This window comes from Gossypium hirsutum, chromosome A12, assembly GCF_007990345.1.
Source record: "Gossypium hirsutum isolate 1008001.06 chromosome A12, Gossypium_hirsutum_v2.1, whole genome shotgun sequence".
NCBI classification, from domain to species: Eukaryota; Viridiplantae; Streptophyta; class Magnoliopsida; order Malvales; family Malvaceae; genus Gossypium; species Gossypium hirsutum.
In genome coordinates this window covers 1,555,527-1,575,898 of record NC_053435.1, presented here as the reverse complement: position 1 = coordinate 1,575,898, position 20,372 = coordinate 1,555,527, and the positions used below count along the sequence as shown (strand labels likewise).

Genomic DNA, 20,372 nt, shown 5'->3' with positions numbered 1-20,372 from the left:
GATAAAACTCTATTGTAATCGTTTTTGCTCTAGAATTTAATAAGGTAATATCTGTTTTCAATGCCTATTAGATGGTGTTAAGAAATGGCTTAAAATTGGTAGTGGATTGTTGTTGTTGGTAGTGGGTTGTTGGTGGTAGTGGATTAGTGGATGGTTGTTGGTGTCCATTTTCAACCACAAATCTTTGCCAAAGTTTTGGACAATTATGTCCTTGAACTCTCTTATAAATAGAGAGGTTCATTAGCCATATTGATCATCCCAAACCAAGAGAGAGCAAAGCTTGTTCTTTGAAAGCTAGGTTTTTAGCTTTCGGGTTTTCTATAGGGGTTGAGAGTTGTGAGGTTCTCGGGTTGTGTCTTGAGTGTAAAACACTTGTAATCTTCATCTTGTTATAGTGAAATTTCTTTTCGCCTCTGCCCGTGGACGTAGGCATTAAAGCCGAACCACGTAAATCCTTGTGTTCACTTTATTTTTCGTTCCGGTCAATTTACTTGTAGTCATATCGGAGTTCTCGAATCGATCCTTTCCGCATCAAATTGGTATCAGAGCGTAGTTGAAGGAGTGATAATATTTTCTGAATTGCCCTGTGACTGCAGCTTTGTCTGATCTTTCACATCAGGAAGAAAATATTATCATTCATTCAAAGGTTCCAAATTATGGCTACAAGTGTTTCATCGACTAAGTATGATGTCGAGAAATTTACCGGGAAAAATAGTTTCAGTTTATGGCGCATCAAGATGCGGGCAGTGCTGGTTCAACAAGGATTGCTAAAAGCATTGTCTGGTAAAGATAAATTACCAAGCACGCTTTCGGAAGAGCAAAAGGATGACATGCTAGAAAGAGCACATAGTGCTATTCTGCTATGTCTAGGAGATGAAGTGCTACGAGAAGTAGCGGATGAGAAAACCGCGTCTGGTTTGTGGCTCCGGTTAGAGAGCAAGTACATGACGAAGTCATTGACGAACCGGCTCTACCTCAAGCAAAGACTCTATGCCCTGAAGATGGAGGAAGGTACACCTGTTTCCCAGCACCTGGATAAATTCAATTCCATTATCATGGATTTGAATAATATCGATAACAAAATCGATGATGAGGACCAAGCAATAATTGTTTTGTGTTCTTTGCCTCCCTCGTATGAGAATTTTGTTGATACAATGATGTACGGTCGTGATGACCTGACTCTAGAGGAGGTGAAAAATGCCTTAAGTTCCAGTGAGTTGAGGAAGAAAATCACTGGTAAGGTGGTCGAAAACAATGAAGGCGAAGGCTTGGTTGCTCGAGGAAGATCCAAGGCAAAGGGTGGAAGTTCAAGTAAAAGCCATCCTAGATCACAGTCCAAGAAGAGAATACAGTGCTACTACTGTAAGAAGTACGGGCACATGAAGGTAGATTGTCCGAAAAGGAAGGAGAAATCAGAATCACAGGAGCAACAAAATGATCGTGCGAATGTAGCTGATGCAGATTCTTCAAGTGATGCCGAGATCGTTCTTGCAGTATCCGACTCTTACGCTGGTGGGAGATGGATTCTTGATACGGGAGCTACATTTCATATAAGTACTTCGAAAGATGCATTCTCAACATACGAGAAGCATTCTGGTTCAGTACTAATGGGAAATGACCACGCATGTCAAGTCATGGGGATTGGCACAGTTCGTATAAAGATGTTTGACGGTATTGTTAGAACTCTAACTGATGTTCGGCACATTCCAGAAATGAAGAAAAAATTTGATCTCTTTGAGTACGTTGGACAAGAAAGGCTTTCGGTACTCTGCTGAAGGTGGAGTTCTCAAGGTATTCTCGGGTGCTTTGACTGTGATACGTGGTAATTTGGAGCGGGGCCTTTACTTCCTCGATGGTTCCTCGGTTACAGGTGTTGCGGGAGTGTCATCATCAGATGATCTAGATTCTGACACCACGAAGTTATGGCATATGCGGCTCGGGCATATGAGCGAGAGAGGCTTATCGGTGCTAAGCAAACGAGGATTATTGTCTGGGCAGTGTACAGGAAAGTTGAATTTCTGTGAGCACTGCGTCTTCGGTAAGCAGACTCGGGTAAAGTTCAGCACTGGGATTCACAAGACAAAAGGCACAGTGGATTACTTCCATTCTGACCTTTGGGGGCCTTCTCCGACAATTTCTAAAGGTGGTTACAGATATCTGCTTACCTTTATCGATGATTACTCGAGAAAGGTTTGGGTGTATTTTCTGAAGAGCAAGTATGAGGTTCTCATCAACTTCAAGCAATTTAAAGCTTTGATCGAAAATCAAACAGGAAAGAAGATCAAGCGATTCCGGACGGATAATGGCTTGGAGTTTTGCTCAGGTGAATTCAATGAGTTCTGCAAAAATGAAGGAATAGTGAGACACCGCACTGTTCGTCGAACACCACAACAAAATGGAGTTGCAGAACGCATGAATAGAACTCTCTTGGAGCGAGCTCGTTGCATGCGATCAAATGCTGGGCTCGGTGAAGAATTTTGGGCTGAAGCTGTTAATACTGCTTGTTATTTGGTTAACAGATCTCCGTCAACAGCTATTGAGCTGAAGACTCCTGAGGAAGTATGGTCTGGTTCTCCTGCTGATTACTCTGGTTTAAGAGTGTTTGGCTGCCCTGCGTATGCTCATGTAAATGAGGGAAAACTCAAACCGAGGGCGAAGAAATGCATATTTCTTGGATACGGCCAAGGGGTGAAAGGATACAGGTTGTGGTGTCCTGATCCGGTTTCGTCCAAGTTCATCATCAGCAGAGATGTGACTTTTGATGAGTCATCCATGCTTCGATCCACCACAAATTCTCGGGAAAAGGAGGAGTCAGATAGAATGGGAGATCACGGTGTTGAGAAGCAGGTGGAGTGTCAGGTGGACGCTCCAATTCCTACGGAAGGTACTTCAGTCCAGGATGATCAAGTTGAGGTGCAAGATTCCGATGAAGATGAGTCACCTCAAGAAAAACCATATAGCATTGCCACTGGAAGAACGAAGAGACAAATCAAACCAAATCCGCGTTACGCTAATCTGGTGTCTTTCGCGCTCAGTGTGGCGGAGTCCATTGGTATAGAACCTTCCAGTTATAATGAGGCTGTCACGTGTGATGAGTCGGCACAGTGGGCAATTGCTATGAGTGAGGAGATAGAATCTCTTCACAAGAACCATACTTGGGAGTTGGTTAAGCCGCCAAGTAACCAGAAGATAGTTGGTTGCAAATGGGTCTTCAAGAAAAAGGAAGGCATCCTAGGGGTTGAAACAACTAGATTCAAGGCACGATTGGTTGCTAAAGGCTTCACTCAGAAAGAGGGGATTGACTACAATGAAGTTTTCTCCCCAGTCGTAAAGCATTCTTCCATTCGTGTATTACTTGCCATGGTGGCCAAGTCTGATCTAGAACTTGAGCAGCTTGACGTAAAAACGGCGTTCTTGCATGGTAAGCTCGAGGAAACAATCTACATGCGTCAACCAGAGGGTTTTACAGTTCCTGGTAAAGAAGACCATGTCTGTCTATTAAAGAAGTCTTTATATGGATTGAAACAATCCCCAAGGCAGTGGTACAAGCGGTTTGATAGCTTCATGATTCAGCATGGTTACACAAGATGTGACTATGATGCTTGTGTCTATCATCGGAAGCTCTCAGATGGTTCGCACATTTATTTGTTGCTGTATGTTGATGACATGTTAATTGCTTCCAAAAACATGTCGGAAATCAACAAGTTAAAGTCGCAGTTGAGTGGTGAGTTCGAGATGAAGGATCTGGGTGCTGCCAAGAAAATTTTGGGCATGGATATTCACAGAGATCGCAAGGCGGGCAAGCTTCGTGTGTCGCAGAAGAACTACATTGAAAAGGTTCTTCAACGCTTCGGCATGGATAAAGCGAAAACTGTGAGTACTCCGTTGGCACCACATTTCAAACTCTCTGCAGAGTTGTCACCACAATCTGATGAAGAAAAGCAGCAAATGTCTCACATTCCATACTCGAGTGCAGTTGGAAGCGTGATGTATGCAATGGTTTGCACTCGTCCAGACATTTCACATGCAGTTAGTGTGGTCAGCAGATACATGAGTTGTCCTGGCAAGGAACACTGGCAGGCCGTGAAATGGATTCTCAGGTACTTGAGAGGTTCTGCAGATTTATGCTTGGTATATGATCAGAGTGACTGCACTAGCAGTGTCACGGGCTATGTGGACTCTGATTATGCTGGAGATCTGGACAAAAGAAGATCTCTGACGGGTTATGTTTTCACTTATTCTGGAGGAGCCATTAGTTGGAAAGCTGTGTTACAGTCTACCGTAGCCTTATCTACGACTGAGGCGGAATATATGGCGTTAGCAGAAGCAGTGAAAGAAGCATTGTGGATGAAAGGTCTAGTAAGCAGTTTGGGTTTACAACAGGATTTCACTGTTGTATTTTGCGATAGCCAGAGTGCCATACATCTGACTAAAAATCAGATGTTTCATGAACGGACCAAACACATTGATGTCAGATATCATTTTGTTCGGGAACATGTTACGCAAGGTGACATTGTTATCAGCAAGGTTGCTACCGAGAAGAATCCTGCAGATATGTTAACTAAGGTGATCCCTGCATATAAGTTCAAGCATTGCTTGGACTTGATAGGTATTCGGGATTGATTAGCGCCAGAGAGGCGTTTGGAAGAGGTGATCCAGTTCGAGGAATTCACTATGATGTTCAGCTTGGTAAATTTCAAGCCAAGGTGGAGATTTGTTAAGAAATGGCTTAAAATTGGTAGTGGATTGTTGTTGTTGGTAGTGGGTTGTTGGTGGTAGTGGATTAGTGGATGGTTGTTGGTGTCCATTTTCAACCACAAATCTTTGCCAAAGTTTTGGACAATTATGTCCTTGAACTCTCTTATAAATAGAGAGGTTCATTAGCCATATTGATCATCCCAAACCAAGAGAGAGCAAAGCTTGTTCTTTGAAAGCTAGGATTTTAGCTTTCGGGTTTTCTATAGGGGTTGAGAGTTGTGAGGTTCTCGGGTTGTGTCTTGAGTGTAAAACACTTGTAATCTTCATCTTGTTATAGTGAAATTTCTTTTCGCCTCTGCCCGTGGACGTAGGCATTAAAGCCGAACCACGTAAATCCTTGTGTTCACTTTATTTTTCGTTCCGGTCAATTTACTTGTAGTCATATCGGAGTTCTCGAATCGATCCTTTCCGCATCAGATGGAATAGAATCATGGGTCTCCATAGATTGGATATCCTATTTTGGAGAATTGTAAAACCAATATTTCGGCCAAGAAGCTTAATCACAACTTTCAAATCCATATCCTTAACTAGCAACTGATTAACCCCTTTAAAAAAGTCAATTGATGAAATTTCATTAACAGTTGATTTCTTGATATCCCGTCAACAGTTATATTTTAAGTTAATATTTTTATGTGTTTAAAATCTTACCGTAATGCAACAAAATTAGGATATTTATTAGTATTATTTATTAAAGAAAACTAGATTGTTTGAGAGCTTACAATTTCAAGGATTAACTTTCCTTATTTGTATCTATAAGCATTTGAAAAAGATATGTGTTTTAATATCAACATCAAAACTTATATTTTGAAGTTGTATTGATGTGTGATATTAAAATCTCTATAAAAAAGTCTTGATGATTCATGTTTTAGCAAAGTTTAAGAAAAAAACTAATCTAGGAACATTGTTAAGTGTAATTACTATTTATCAAATTGTTTTATCAATTAGGCAAATAAGCTTTTGAAGGGGAGATTTATTGGGTGAGTGTATTCATTGTGACTGTGTGAGCGTGAGGTTGTAACATTATAAAGATGGGTTAAGATTAAATCATATTTTATATTAAAAATTTATAATGAATTTCATACTTCACATATATAGGGTTGTTGAATTAAACTACCGAATTTGATAAGTTAATGAAAGCTTTTTTTTTTATTTCTATACAAAACTCTGTAATATTGCTAAATAAACCCTTTTTTTATATTTTCAATCAAATTTAATTATGGAATTTTTTTTATCTTTTTCGATGAAAGGGTCACAAAGAAAAACAAACCTACAAAAAAGAGCAAATTACACAATATGTAAATGTTGAAGATTAGATTTTTAAAATCAAAACTAAATTGACACAATATATAAATATTGAGGGTTAAATTTACTATTATGCCAAATTTAAAAGCTACCATTGTTAGCTAGTTGGTAATAAAAAAAAAAGAAGATAAAATTGAATAATTAAATGATTATTTTATAATTTTTTATAATTAAGTAACCAAAAAATAAATTTATTAATAGTGAAATAACTAATAGTACAATTTACCTTAAAGTTATTGAAAAGACCAATATTTTATTTTATTTTTCTAAACATTACCATTTTTAATTGGATTGAAGTTAAATAAAATTATACCTAAATGGTTTACTTGTTCTAAACATACACATGCATATTTTAATTAAAATAATTTTCTTTAATATTCAGAATTTAACTCTTTTTAGAACTCTTTACATATGCAAGATCGAATAATAATATTTGAAATTAATTATATTATTTTATTATAAGAGAATTATATTAGTTTATAATTTTAATATTATATGTAATATTTAAACAAGCTTGAATAATAAGAAGAAAGAATTGATTTCTCGATATCTAATCCAACTTGTTTAGTCTTTAAAACTTGTTGAGTGTTTGTATCCTTCAAAATGGTTAAATTCTCTATATATATATGATACGGTTACTATTCATGGATGTCACATTGTAGGTAAGTCTCCATGCATGTCAACACATACCCTATTTTACGATCAACATGTGTTCTCTAAGTGCGGATTCGCTTGCATGGAGGTGTGATCCCGCCCCATCTGGGATCATGAGAGAATATGAACTCATCACGTACAAACCCCTAGACACGAACTATATAAGTTGTGAGTCGATTTCAATTGGGTAATCGAGTAACGAGCAGTGGGTTGGTAATAAGGAACAACATAACAAAATTAATTTTATATTAACTTTTTATTTTTCTTAAAAATACATAATATTTTAAAATTAAAGAAATTAAAAATAGAGTAAATTGGATATAGCAGATATGAAATTGCGAATATACTATTTGAAATATAGGAAAAATAATTATATGAAATAGTCATCTTTTATCTCTTTTAATAGTTTAATATCACTTCTGTAATTCAGAATAAAATTCCTCCATTTTAGCATCTTCTACGAAGCATGGGAATTGGAGTCTCCTACGGTAGAAGATTGGTTGTTGATGGGGATGCGGTATTTCCCTCGCTACCTACTCCGTTCGCATGCTTGGAAGCTTCCTAATTGTTTTTTATTTTTTATTTTTGGAAAACCGTTAATCTAGGAAGTAAATTGGAATAAAATAACTTCATTTAACCAATCACTTCACATTTATTTATTTTTTATTATTCACAGTTGACTTACAAATTCCAATATTGCAGCATTTCAATTCTTCAAACTGTTGCCGTCGCAAAAACGAAGTATTTAATGACAAAATGTGATTTAAATTCTTTTTAGGAAGAAAATTAGTGGTGATAAAATATTGGTGTTTGGTTGATCACTACAGAACGAATTTTTAATTTTTTATAATCTATATTTTTATACTTTTAAAAAAAATTAAATCGAATTTTTATAATTTTAGAATGAGTTCAAATATAATTTTATTTTTTATTAATTTTAAGAAAAGCCTGCCCCTACCCCTAGATTCACCTCTGCATAAAATTATAATGCATAAAATATATATATTTATAAAAAAATTATTAATTTCTAAACTTTTAATTTTACTAATTAATTTTAAAATTTTGAATAAATTAAAATGTTAGTGTTTTTGGTTACGTAGTTTTTTTAAGAAATATTTAGACAACTGGGGTTAAATAATGGTAAAAGAATAATGTTTGTATTAAACATAAATAAGGGGATAATTTAGATTTACAAAAAAAAAGGTCTTCAAAAAAAGGGAATTCGGTTAAAGTGTAGAGGACCGGATCAACCAAGGGTGAAGTTTTACTTGGTTTGTATTGGTAAGGGAAAGTTTACTTGTTTATATATATGCGTAAGATAGATATCGACTAGATCTGCTGTCTACTTTCCTTCCCGCCTACGAAAACCCTTCTCACTCGTATGAAATAGCTAGCTAAAGCTTAGAAGAAGATGAGGTTGTTATATCATAATTCCATCCCAATCATCGTAATCTTGTTAACCCTTCTACATATAGCCCCTGCAACAGCAGCAGCCTCATTCATCAAGAAAAGAGTGATTAATTTTGATAGCTTCCACGACACCGACCGATCATACCTCACCCTCTTGGGAACGGATTCATCCAGCATCGATGGCGGAGCTCTTCAATTAACCCCCGATACCACCAACGACGACATGATCGAAATCCACTACAACAAGTCTGGTCGTATTATGTACAATAAACCCTTCAGGCTTTGGTCCAACGACGACAGTTTGGGTTCTTTCTCCACCGCCTTTCTCATCAATATCTTCAGGGACAAAAGCTGGACCCCCGGTCATGGCCTTGCTTTTCTCATTGCTCCCAATATTTCAGCCATGCCGCACAACAGTTTTGGTCAATGGCTTGGTCTCACAAATGCCTCCACCGATGGTAGTCGAGACAACCACATCGTGGCCATCGAGTTTGATACCCTAAGACAGCCAGATTTCGAAACAGATGGCAACCATATCGGGCTCGACATCAACTCCGTGGAGTCAAAGAAAGTCGCTTCTCTCGATGAATATAATATTACATTATCACCGAATGAAGGCACCAATTACTCAGTCTGGGTTGACTACAATGGTACCTCGAAGATGATGGAGGTTTTCATAGTGAAACAGGGGGAAGATAAACCCTCAGATCCCATTCTCAGTGACATCATCGACCTGAAAGAATACGTGAAACAAGATTCCTACTTCGGTTTCTCTGGTTCAACAGGCTATCCACAGATCCAGCTGAATTGCGTGTTGAAATGGAGCTTGGACATAGATATCCTGCCCAAGGATGAAGGAGGGAATTGGTTGAAGATTGGTCTAGCCATAGGCGTCCCTGTGGTGACAACCACGATCTCAGTAATGGCCATAGGCATCGTATGTATTGTTAAGCACAGGAGGAGAAGAAGAAAAGGATCGGTTGAAGGCGGGGATGATCGGTTCGGGAAGTTGAAATGGTTGCCTGGGATGCCGAGGGAGTTCAAGTACAAGGAACTGAAGAAGGCAACCAATAAGTTCGATGAGAGCATGAAGCTTGGGGAAGGTGGGTTTGGAATAGTATACAAAGGCGTCCTTCATCTCCAAGACACCAAGAACATGAATAACAATGTGAGTGGTAGAAGTAACAATCACAATCAGGACATCCAAGTAGTGGCTGTCAAAAAGTTCTTACGGGACAGTATCAAAGGCAAGGATGATTTCTTGGCTGAGCTCGCCATAATTCATCGTCTCCGCCATAAAAATCTCGTCCGCTTAGTCGGTAATTTCCTTCTTTATTCTTTCATTTATACATTAATTATTAACCTTCCATAAATTCATATGGATTTACAACTGATTTTTTTCTTCCTTGCACCAAACTATGTTGACCGATTAACTATTCTAATAAAAGAATACCTTAATTATATTTATAAAAAAAGAAAATCATCCACGTTTATGTTGCGGAAAGGATCGATTCGAGAACTCCGATATGACTACAAGTAAATTGACCGGAACGAAAAAATAAAGTGAACACAAGGATTTACGTGGTTCGGCTTTAATGCCTACGTCCACGGGCAGAGGCGAAAAGAAATTTCACTATAACAAGATGAAGATTACAAGTGTTTTACACTCAAGACACAACCCGAGAACCTCACAACTCTCAACCCCTATAGAAAACCCGAAAGCTAAAATCCTAGCTTTCAAAGAACAAGCTTTGCTCTCTCTTGGTTTGGGATGATGAATATGGCTAATGAACCTCTCTATTTATAAGAGAGTTCAAGGACATAATTGTCCAAAACTTTGGCAAAGATTTGTGGTTGAAAATGGACACCAACAACCATCCACTAATCCACTACCACCAACAACCCACTACCAACAACAACAATCCACTACCAATTTTAAGCCATTTCTTAACAAATCTCCACCTTGGCTTGAAATTTACCAAGCTGAACATCATAGTGAATTCCTCGAACTGGATCACCTCTTCCAAAACGCCTCTCTGGCGCTAATCAATCCCGAATACCTATCAAGTCCAAGCAATGCTTGAACTTATATGCAGGGATCACCTTAGTTAACATATCTGCAGGATTCTTCTCGGTAGCAACCTTGCTGATAACAATGTCACCTTGCGTAACATGTTCCCGAACAAAATGATATCTGACATCAATGTGTTTGGTCCGTTCATGAAACATCTGATTTTTAGTCAGATGTATGGCACTCTGGCTATCGCAAAATACAACAGTGAAATCCTGTTGTAAACCCAAACTGCTTACTAGACCTTTCATCCACAATGCTTCTTTCACTGCTTCTGCTAACGCCATATATTCCGCCTCAGTCGTAGATAAGGCTACGGTAGACTGTAACACAGCTTTCCAACTAATGGCTCCTCCAGAATAAGTGAAAACATAACCCGTCAGAGATCTTCTTTTGTCCAGATCTCCAGCATAATCAGAGTCCACATAGCCCGTGACACTGCTAGTGCAGTCACTCTGATCATATACCAAGCATAAATCTGCAGAACCTCTCAAGTACCTGAGAATCCATTTCACGGCCTGCCAGTGTTCCTTGCCAGGACAACTCATGTATCTGCTGACCACACTAACTGCATGTGAAATGTCTGGACGAGTGCAAACCATTGCATACATCACGCTTCCAACTGCACTCGAGTATGGAATGTGAGACATTTGCTGCTTTTCTTCATCAGATTGTGGTGACAACTCTGCAGAGAGTTTGAAATGTGGTGCCAACGGAGTACTCACAGTTTTCGCTTTATCCATGCCGAAGCGTTGAAGAACCTTTTCAATGTAGTTCTTCTGCGACACACGAAGCTTGCCCGCCTTGCGATCTCTGTGAATATCCATGCCCAAAATTTTCTTGGCAGCACCCAGATCCTTCATCTCGAACTCACCACTCAACTGCGACTTTAACTTGTTGATTTCCGACATGTTTTTGGAAGCAATTAACATGTCATCAACATACAGCAACAAATAAATGTGCGAACCATCTGAGAGCTTCCGATGATAGACACAAGCATCATAGTCACATCTTGTGTAACCATGCTGAATCATGAAGCTATCAAACCGCTTGTACCACTGCCTTGGGGATTGTTTCAATCCATATAAAGACTTCTTTAATAGACAGACATGGTCTTCTTTACCAGGAACTGTAAAACCCTCTGGTTGACGCATGTAGATTGTTTCCTCGAGCTCACCATGCAAGAACGCCGTTTTTACGTCAAGCTGCTCAAGTTCTAGATCAGACTTGGCCACCATGGCAAGTAATACACGAATGGAAGAATGCTTTACGACTGGGGAGAAAACTTCATTGTAGTCAATCCCCTCTTTCTGAGTGAAGCCTTTAGCAACCAATCGTGCCTTGAATCTAGTTGCTTCAACCCCTAGGATGCCTTCCTTTTTCTTGAAGACCCATTTGCAACCAACTATCTTCTGGTTACTTGGCGGCTTAACCAACTCCCAAGTATGGTTCTTGTGAAGAGATTCTATCTCCTCACTCATAGCAATTGCCCACTGTGCCGACTCATCACACGTGACAGCCTCATTATAACTGGAAGGTTCTATACCAATGGACTCCGCCACACTGAGCGCGAAAGACACCAGATTAGCGTAACGCGGATTTGGTTTGATTTGTCTCTTCGTTCTTCCAGTGGCAATGCTATATGGTTTTTCTTGAGGTGACTCATCTTCATCGGAATCTTGCACCTCAACTTGATCATCCTGGACTGAAGTACCTTCCGTAGGAATTGGAGCGTCCACCTGACACTCCACCTGCTTCTCAACACCGTGATCTCCCATTCTATCTGACTCCTCCTTTTCCCGGGAATTTGTGGTGGATCGAAGCATGGATGACTCATCAAAAGTCACATCTCTGCTGATGATGAACTTGGACGAAACCGGATCAGGACACCACAACCTGTATCCTTTCACCCCTTGGCCGTATCCAAGAAATATGCATTTCTTCGCCCTCGGTTTGAGTTTTCCCTCATTTACATGAGCATACGCAGGGCAGCCAAACACTCTTAAACCAGAGTAATCAGCAGGAGAACCAGACCATACTTCCTCAGGAGTCTTCAGCTCAATAGCTGTTGACGGAGATCTGTTAACCAAATAACAAGCAGTATTAACAGCTTCAGCCCAAAATTCTTCACCGAGCCCAGCATTTGATCGCATGCAACGAGCTCGCTCCAAGAGAGTTCTATTCATGCGTTCTGCAACTCCATTTTGTTGTGGTGTTCGACGAACAGTGCGGTGTCTCACTATTCCTTCATTTTTGCAGAACTCATTGAATTCACCTGAGCAAAACTCCAAGCCATTATCCGTCCGGAATCGCTTGATCTTCTTTCCTGTTTGATTTTCGATCAAAGCTTTAAATTGCTTGAAGTTGATGAGAACCTCATACTTGCTCTTCAGAAAATACACCCAAACCTTTCTCGAGTAATCATCGATAAAGGTAAGCAGATATCTGTAACCACCTTTAGAAATTGTCGGAGAAGGCCCCCAAAGGTCAGAATGGAAGTAATCCACTGTGCCTTTTGTCTTGTGAATCCCAGTGCTGAACTTTACCCGAGTCTGCTTACCGAAGACGCAGTGCTCACAGAAATTCAACTTTCCTGTACACTGCCCAGACAATAATCCTCGTTTGCTTAGCACCGATAAGCCTCTCTCGCTCATATGCCCGAGCCGCATATGCCATAACTTCGTGGTGTCAGAATCTAGATCATCTGATGATGACACTCCCGCAACACCTGTAACCGAGGAACCATCGAGGAAGTAAAGGCCCCGCTCCAAATTACCACGTATCACAGTCAAAGCACCCGAGAATACCTTGAGAACTCCACCTTCAGCAGAGTACCGAAAGCCTTTCTTGTCCAACGTACTCAAAGAGATCAAATTTTTCTTCATTTCTGGAATGTGCCGAACATCAGTTAGAGTTCTAACAATACCGTCAAACATCTTTATACGAACTGTGCCAATCCCCATGACTTGACATGCGTGGTCATTTCCCATTAGTACTGAACCAGAATGCTTCTCGTATGTTGAGAATGCATCTTTCGAAGTACTTATATGAAATGTAGCTCCCGTATCAAGAATCCATCTCCCACCAGCGTAAGAGTCGGATACTGCAAGAACGATCTCGGCATCACTTGAAGAATCTGCATCAGCTACATTCGCACGATCATTTTGTTGCTCCTGTGATTCTGATTTCTCCTTCCTTTTCGGACAATCTACCTTCATGTGCCCGTACTTCTTACAGTAGTAGCACTGTATTCTCTTCTTGGACTGCGATCTAGGATGGCTTTTACTTGAACTTCCACCCTTTGCCTTGGATCTTCCTCGAGCAACCAAGCCTTCGCCTTCATTGTTTTCGACCACCTTACCAGTGATTTTCTTCCTCAACTCACTGGAACTTAAGGCATTTTTCACCTCCTCTAGAGTCAGGTCATCACGACCGTACATCATTGTATCAACAAAATTCTCATACGAGGGAGGCAAAGAACACAAAACAATTATTGCTTAGTCCTCATCATCGATTTTGTTATCGATATTATTCAAATCCATGATAATGGAATTGAATTTATCCAGGTGCTGGGAAACAGGTGTACCTTCCTCCATCTTCAGGGCATAGAGTCTTTGCTTGAGGTAGAGCCGGTTCGTCAATGACTTCGTCATGTACTTGCTCTCTAACCGGAGCCACAAACCGGACGCGGTTTTCTCATCCGCTACTTCTCGTAGCACTTCATCTCCTAGACATAGCAGAATAGCACTATGTGCTCTTTCTAGCATGTCATCCTTTTGCTCTTCCGAAAGCGTGCTTGGTAATTTATCTTTACCAGACAATGCTTTTAGCAATCCTTGTTGAACCAGCACTGCCCGCATCTTGATGCGCCATAAACTGAAACTATTTTTCCCGGTAAATTTCTCGACATCATACTTAGTCGATGAAACACTTGTAGCCATAATTTGGAACCTTTGAATGAATGATAATATTTTCTTCCTGATGTGAAAGATCAGACAAAGCTGCAGTCACAGGGCAATTCAGAAAATATTATCACTCCTTCAACTACGCTCTGATACCAATTTGTTGCGGAAAGGATCGATTCGAGAACTCCTATATGACTACAAGTAAATTGACCGGAACGAAAAAATAAAGTGAACACAAGGATTTACGTGGTTCGGCTTTAATGCCTACGTCCACGGGCAGAGGCGAAAAGAAATTTCACTATAACAAGATGAAGATTACAAGTGTTTTACACTCAAGACACAACCCGAGAACCTCACAACTCTCAACCCCTATAGAAAACCCGAAAGCTAAAATCCTAGCTTTCAAAGAACAAGCTTTGCTCTCTCTTGGTTTGGGATGATGAATATGGCTAATGAACCTCTCTATTTATAAGAGAGTTCAAGGACATAATTGTCCAAAACTTTGGCAAAGATTTGTGGTTGAAAATGGACACCAACAACCATCCACTAATCCACTACCACCAACAACCCACTACCAACAACAACAATCCACTACCAATTTTAAGCCATTTCTTAACAGTTTATCACGTAAATCATTTTTTTACATATGAGCAGTACGGAACATAAGTTTAAAAAATTCCGATTTGGATGGGTGGAAGGATTCAATGTGAAATAGTCTTTTTTTTTTGTTTCTTTTTTCTTTTTCGGTGAGATTAGGAATAACTCCACTTTACATGGTCAGATCAACGTTCATTCCGTTGATTTTTTAGTTCATTTTTAAGAAAAATTCATTTATAATTATTCCATTTTTAGATATTGGGATTTGTTTTTTTTTATGTATATTGTTTTGTTGACTTCGTCTTAGAAAGTTCATTATTACAAGTAATGATGAGATGCAAGTTGCTATATACAAACATGTTTATCCCAATCTCTATCCATGTACGAAAATGACAAAACAATCTTTATCTAAGTCGTAGCCTCACCACTCTTCCTACTCCTATCCAACCAAAAAAAATTAAAAGATGAAAATTTTAAAAATATTAAAAGTATACCGTTTATAATATTATACGATTAATTTGTATATATAAAATTTTAATTTTGATTCAATTTTTATATTTTTATTTTGTTATTTATGCGACATTATTTTTTATTAATTAAGTGTAATAACATTTTATTAATCTAGGTGGAAATAAATTAAATTATTTATTTATTTTTTAATATAATAAAATATTATGTTTGTAATATAGATAATTGCGTCACATAAATAACGATGTTAGTAAAATGTGAAAATTGAATCACAATTAAAATTGGATGTATATTATTTGGACGTATTTTTATATTTGATGCAATATAGTTAATCAGGTGATATTATTTTATTAACATCAAATATAAAATTTTATAACAGACGCGTGTCTATCGGATTTTCTTTTACTTTTACTTTGGGGGTATTTCTTAATTTTGATTGATGTTTGTATTGAATTTTCAGGTTGGTGCTACGAAAAAGGGAAGCTTCTACTAGTGTACGATTTCATGCCAAATGGGAGCTTGGATGATCACCTCTATGGGGAGTCCAGCCATGGAACCCTGAATTGGAGTCATCGTTACAAGATTCTAACCGGAATTGCATCAGCTTTGCATTACTTGCACAATGAGTATGATCAAAAGGTGGTGCATCGAGACCTCAAGCCTAGCAACGTTTTGCTTGATGTCGACTACAATGCTCGCCTCGGTGATTTTGGTCTCGCCCGTGCCCTTGAAAACGAAAGGCATTCCTATTCTGAGCTTGGATTAGCTGGTGTCCCTGGTACGATAGGATATGTTGCTCCAGAGTGCTTTCATACAGGGAAAGCCACTGTTGAATCCGATGTTTTCGGGTTCGGGGCAGTTGTGCTTGAAGTTGTTTGTGGCAGAAGTCCTGTAATCAAAATCCCACACCAGCAAGATCTTTACACTTTAGTTGATTGGGTTTGGATGTTGCATCGCGAAAGGAGAATCATAGAAGCTGTCGACGAGCGCCTCAACAATGAATTCGACGTCGATGAAGCAAAGAGGTTGTTGCTGTTGGGGTTGGCATGTTCACATCCTACTGCTAGTGAAAGGCCTCAAACTCAAGACATCTTCCAAATTATGAATGGAACCTTGCCAGTCCCTCATGTACCTCCATTCAAGCCAGTCTTTCAATGGCCCTCTGGTGTTCCATCACCTATTAGCTCCATTGACAATTCGCTTTCTAGCTTGGCATTGTCTTCACAAGATAGTGCCGGAATGTCAACATCGCAGAAGAACTCGATGCGTGCATAGGTTTAAACTCCTTCAGCTGTATATGAATGTCTAGTCCACAAGGATCAGCTAAAAGTATTGACTTTAATGAGCCCTGGAAAATTTAAGGCATTCCTAGTCAGAGCTTAGATTCTCTAGGGTCCTCGATACGATACGAAAACAGAGTAGTACCTAAGAGAGGTACCAGCAACAAGATCCCACATTACAACATCTTTGTAATAGGTTGATGTTGAATATCAATTAATCATTTGTTTATTAACAAGACGATAATGCTATGATTTTAATCTGAGATTACATTTGTTAATTAAACGGTTACGCTCATGTAAATGCTTAGAAAAATATACAAAAGATGCATTTCATGTACCAAGGTGACAATCAAGCTACAGTACATAAAATGATAGATCAAGTGAACTGGAATGTGGTCTAGTATATCATCAGGCTAACACTTTAGACAAACCAAACTTCCGTAAAAACTTCTTCTGATTGCAGCCCAATATTTCACTTAAGCTACAGATGACACCCTTCTCTTTCAAAAGCCTGTGCAGCAACTCCGGTCGCTTCTTTAAACCGTGCTGAAAAAAATCCGGGTAATTAGCTACTTCATCAATTGGTCTCCCCATCACCTCAACCAAGAACCTAATCCTAGGTTCTAAAGAATTCTTGTTGCTGTTGATAAGAATAGGGGGATAGCCAGTCACCAAAGTAGCTATTTCTTTAGCAGAATAACCAATGAGTTAGGCTTAAAACTGCAAGAAGAGGAACAAAAGGGAAGCATGGAACACATGATGATTTGTTTTATTTTTGCTTGTTTTAGCAATTAGGAATGTTGACAAATATGGAAACAGTCTCCTGCTCCTGAAAATTACGTGGAATTATGCAATTTGTCACAATCACTAAAATTGAAAATCTACATACAGGTTTTGCATTTCACGTATGTTGATATTGTGATAAGAAAGCCCAATTATGGCCATTCACTTCCGAATTCTCTTTACTGTTTAAGCCATTAGAAATGGAGATCCTAACCTTGTTCCTGCATAAGCATGTAGTAATAGATTGCGAGTGTTGTTGATGTAATTAGATGAAAGGTGCTTGTGTGGTTTCAACAAACAGTAGAAAGACATAAGTTTTTAGGTCAGGCTTGGTGAAGTGATGTGTTCTGTAGTCTTGTATCAGGTGTTGGCAATATTTACTTGTAACAGCCTAATTTTCAGTGGTGTCAGAACAGTGATTTGAGATCACTAAATTCGACAAATGAGTAGGAAATATTATTAATTTAGTGAGTATAAGTTAAATGTGAAGTTAGGAAAAAAAATTTAAAATAGTGAATAGCGTACTAAAAATAAATATTAAAATAATTAGAATCGAAAAACGAGGTATTACGACCTCGGGAATTTTAAATCGAGCCATAAATATTTTTATAAATATTTATATAAAAATATTTATGGAGCGTTAATAAGTTAGTATTAAAGTTTCGTCAAGAAATTTTAAAGTTCTGATAGTTAATTGAACAAAAAGGACTAAATTGTATCAAATGTAAAATTGTGAGAAATGATTAAATAGCTTAAATGATAAAAGAAAGAGGGTTTAAAAGGAAATAGACCCAAGGTCTCTTTGGGCTGGACGGCAAGGCATGAAATCAGCAAGAAAATAAGGAGAATTAAGGGAAAAATTAGAAAATTGCAAAATTTACTTAATAAAGCTAGGACTAAAGTGGAATTATCTAGATTTCTCTTTATTTTTCTGCATTCTCATCAGCAAAAACGCCATGGAAGAGTTCCCTTAAGCTGTTTTTTCATATTTTTATTTCAAGTAAGTTCAATTATTTATTATTTCTTGAAATTTTTGTGTTTTTATGACTTTTACAACTAGGTCCACTTGTTGAATTCATTAGTTTTTTGATTCTATGAAAGAAATTTAAAGTTTCTATGAATATGTGCTGGAAGTATATGATGATCTGGGATGGAATTAGAGCTTAAAATTGTTTATATGCTGATTTTTTTGAAAGAATTGAATAGAAAGTGATTGTTTGGGACCTAATTGTAAAAGAGTTTGAAGTTAGAGTTTTATGTGGAAATTATGAATTTAAATAGTTATGAAATAACTTATAATGTCTAGGAAAAGTATTAATTGAGAAAATTATCGTAATTGAGGAGTTAATTGAGCAAGGACTGAATTGTATGAATTGTGAAATTTGGGGCAAAATGGAAATCAACATTTTGCACTAAAACTGTTTTGGACAGCAGCAGTAGTCTAACTTCGAAAAATCACCAAAAATTGTAGAAATGGAATTGGAGGATGAATAAAATATGAAATTAAATATTATTGAGTCTAGTTTCTTATAGAAGAAATTATGTAAGCAATGGAATTGTAAATCATAAGATATAATAAATTTTGTGAGACAAGGTCAGAATGATTTCGGGTTCCCCTGTTCTGAATTTGAAAAATCATCAAAAATTGGATAAAAACAATTATGGGCTTAAATTTATATGTTTAGAATCCTGAATGAGTCTATTTTCAAGAGAAACAAACGAGGACATCATTCGAATTCTGTACGAGCAGATAATTAATTTTTAGTGAAGAAGGGTCAGAACTGTCAGACAGCAGAACAGGGGAGAATTCAATGAATAAACTGTATTAATTGGCCCAACCAAAAATTATGAAATTTTTATAGAAATAAAAAATATGAGTCTAGTTTCTGGGAAAATTTATGGATCTTAATTTCGAGTTCTTCAGCTCAAGATAAAAATGATTTAGTGACTATGACACGAATGGACAGCTTGAATATTCACATAAGTAAATAGTGAAAATTATGGATGATGTTACTTACAAGTGTGTTATTTATACTAAGGATGTGGATGGAGAGGAGGAGGAGGAAAAGTAAATATATATATGAATGACTTGATCACATGCCCGATTATAATCGATAAATGTTGAATTAGAAATGATATAATGTTTTATTTGGAATATTTATTATGAAATTATGAATATCGTTATAATACAAAAATCGTACTTGTGAGTTTGTATAACTAAATTTTAGTGACCATTTGTTAATTTTATGAATTTCATGATGTGTTATTTTATATGTATTGATGATAAAATCGCGAATAATGTAAAAACATGAAAATTGAATAAATGATCAAATTGAGCATTACAATTCAGTGACAAGATGAACTGAAGGAAAAGACCATGGTTGGACCATGACAACAAGTGATAAGTGATAGCTTCGGCTACACTTATCTGATCAATGACAAGTGAAAGTGATAAGTGATAGCTTCGGCTACACTTATCTGATCAAGGACAAATGAAAGTGATAAGTGATAGCTTTAGCTACACTTATCTGATCAAGGACAAATGGCAAGTAAAAAGTGGTAGCTTCGGCTACCTGATCAATGAAAAGTGGTAGCTTCGGCTACCTGATCATCGGCTACTTGATTAGTGAAAAATGGTAGCTCCGGCTACCTGATCAGTGAATAGTGATAGCTTCGGCTACAAGTGACAAGTGATTTCTGTGCAAGACCATATCTGGGATAAGACATCGGTGTGATATGTGTATAAAATGTAAGACCATAGCTGAGCTATGGCATTCTAGTGAAAAGACCATAGCTATGCTATGGCATCAGTGATTGTCAGTGAAATTCAGTGCATACCGGTGCAGACCAATTTCGTAAGATGTTCACTAATTTGAAAAAGTTTGGTAAGTATTACATGGAATTATGTGACATAAGGAAATACGAGTTGATGAGACATGAGCATAAAACCCGATTGATGAATGAGTTCATTTGTGATTATATATTTCTACGCCTTGAGTGTATTATCCGTATGAATTGGTATTCCAAATGAGTTAATGAGAAAACTTCTAGTATGAAATAATCTGAGTTCGAAATGAAATATCATGAAAACGTACCTGAAATACATTGGTATGTCTTGTATATGCTATTTGAATTCATGAATGT

General features: G+C 37.8%; 1 protein-coding gene across 1 annotated transcript; it reads left to right on the top strand.

Annotated features, from left to right (window-relative positions):
- The first annotated feature begins 7,895 nt into the window (after positions 1–7,895).
- LOC107929699 (probable L-type lectin-domain containing receptor kinase S.5) lies at positions 7,896–16,708 on the top strand. Its single transcript, XM_016861210.2, has 2 exons — positions 7,896–9,443; positions 15,626–16,708. Exons 1-2 carry the CDS (start codon positions 8,126–8,128, stop codon positions 16,438–16,440), a joined length of 2,133 nt encoding a protein of 710 aa, XP_016716699.1. The 5' UTR covers positions 7,896–8,125; the 3' UTR covers positions 16,441–16,708.
- The last annotated feature ends 3,664 nt before the right edge of the window (positions 16,709–20,372 follow it).

Coding starts and splice junctions, on each gene's coding strand:
- LOC107929699 (XM_016861210.2), top strand. CDS start 8,126: ATGAGGTTGTTATATCATAATTCCATCCCAATCATCGTAATCTTGTTA. Junction 9,444..15,625: donor AAATCTCGTCCGCTTAGTCG/GTAATTTCCTTC, acceptor TTGAATTTTCAG/GTTGGTGCTACGAAAAAGGG.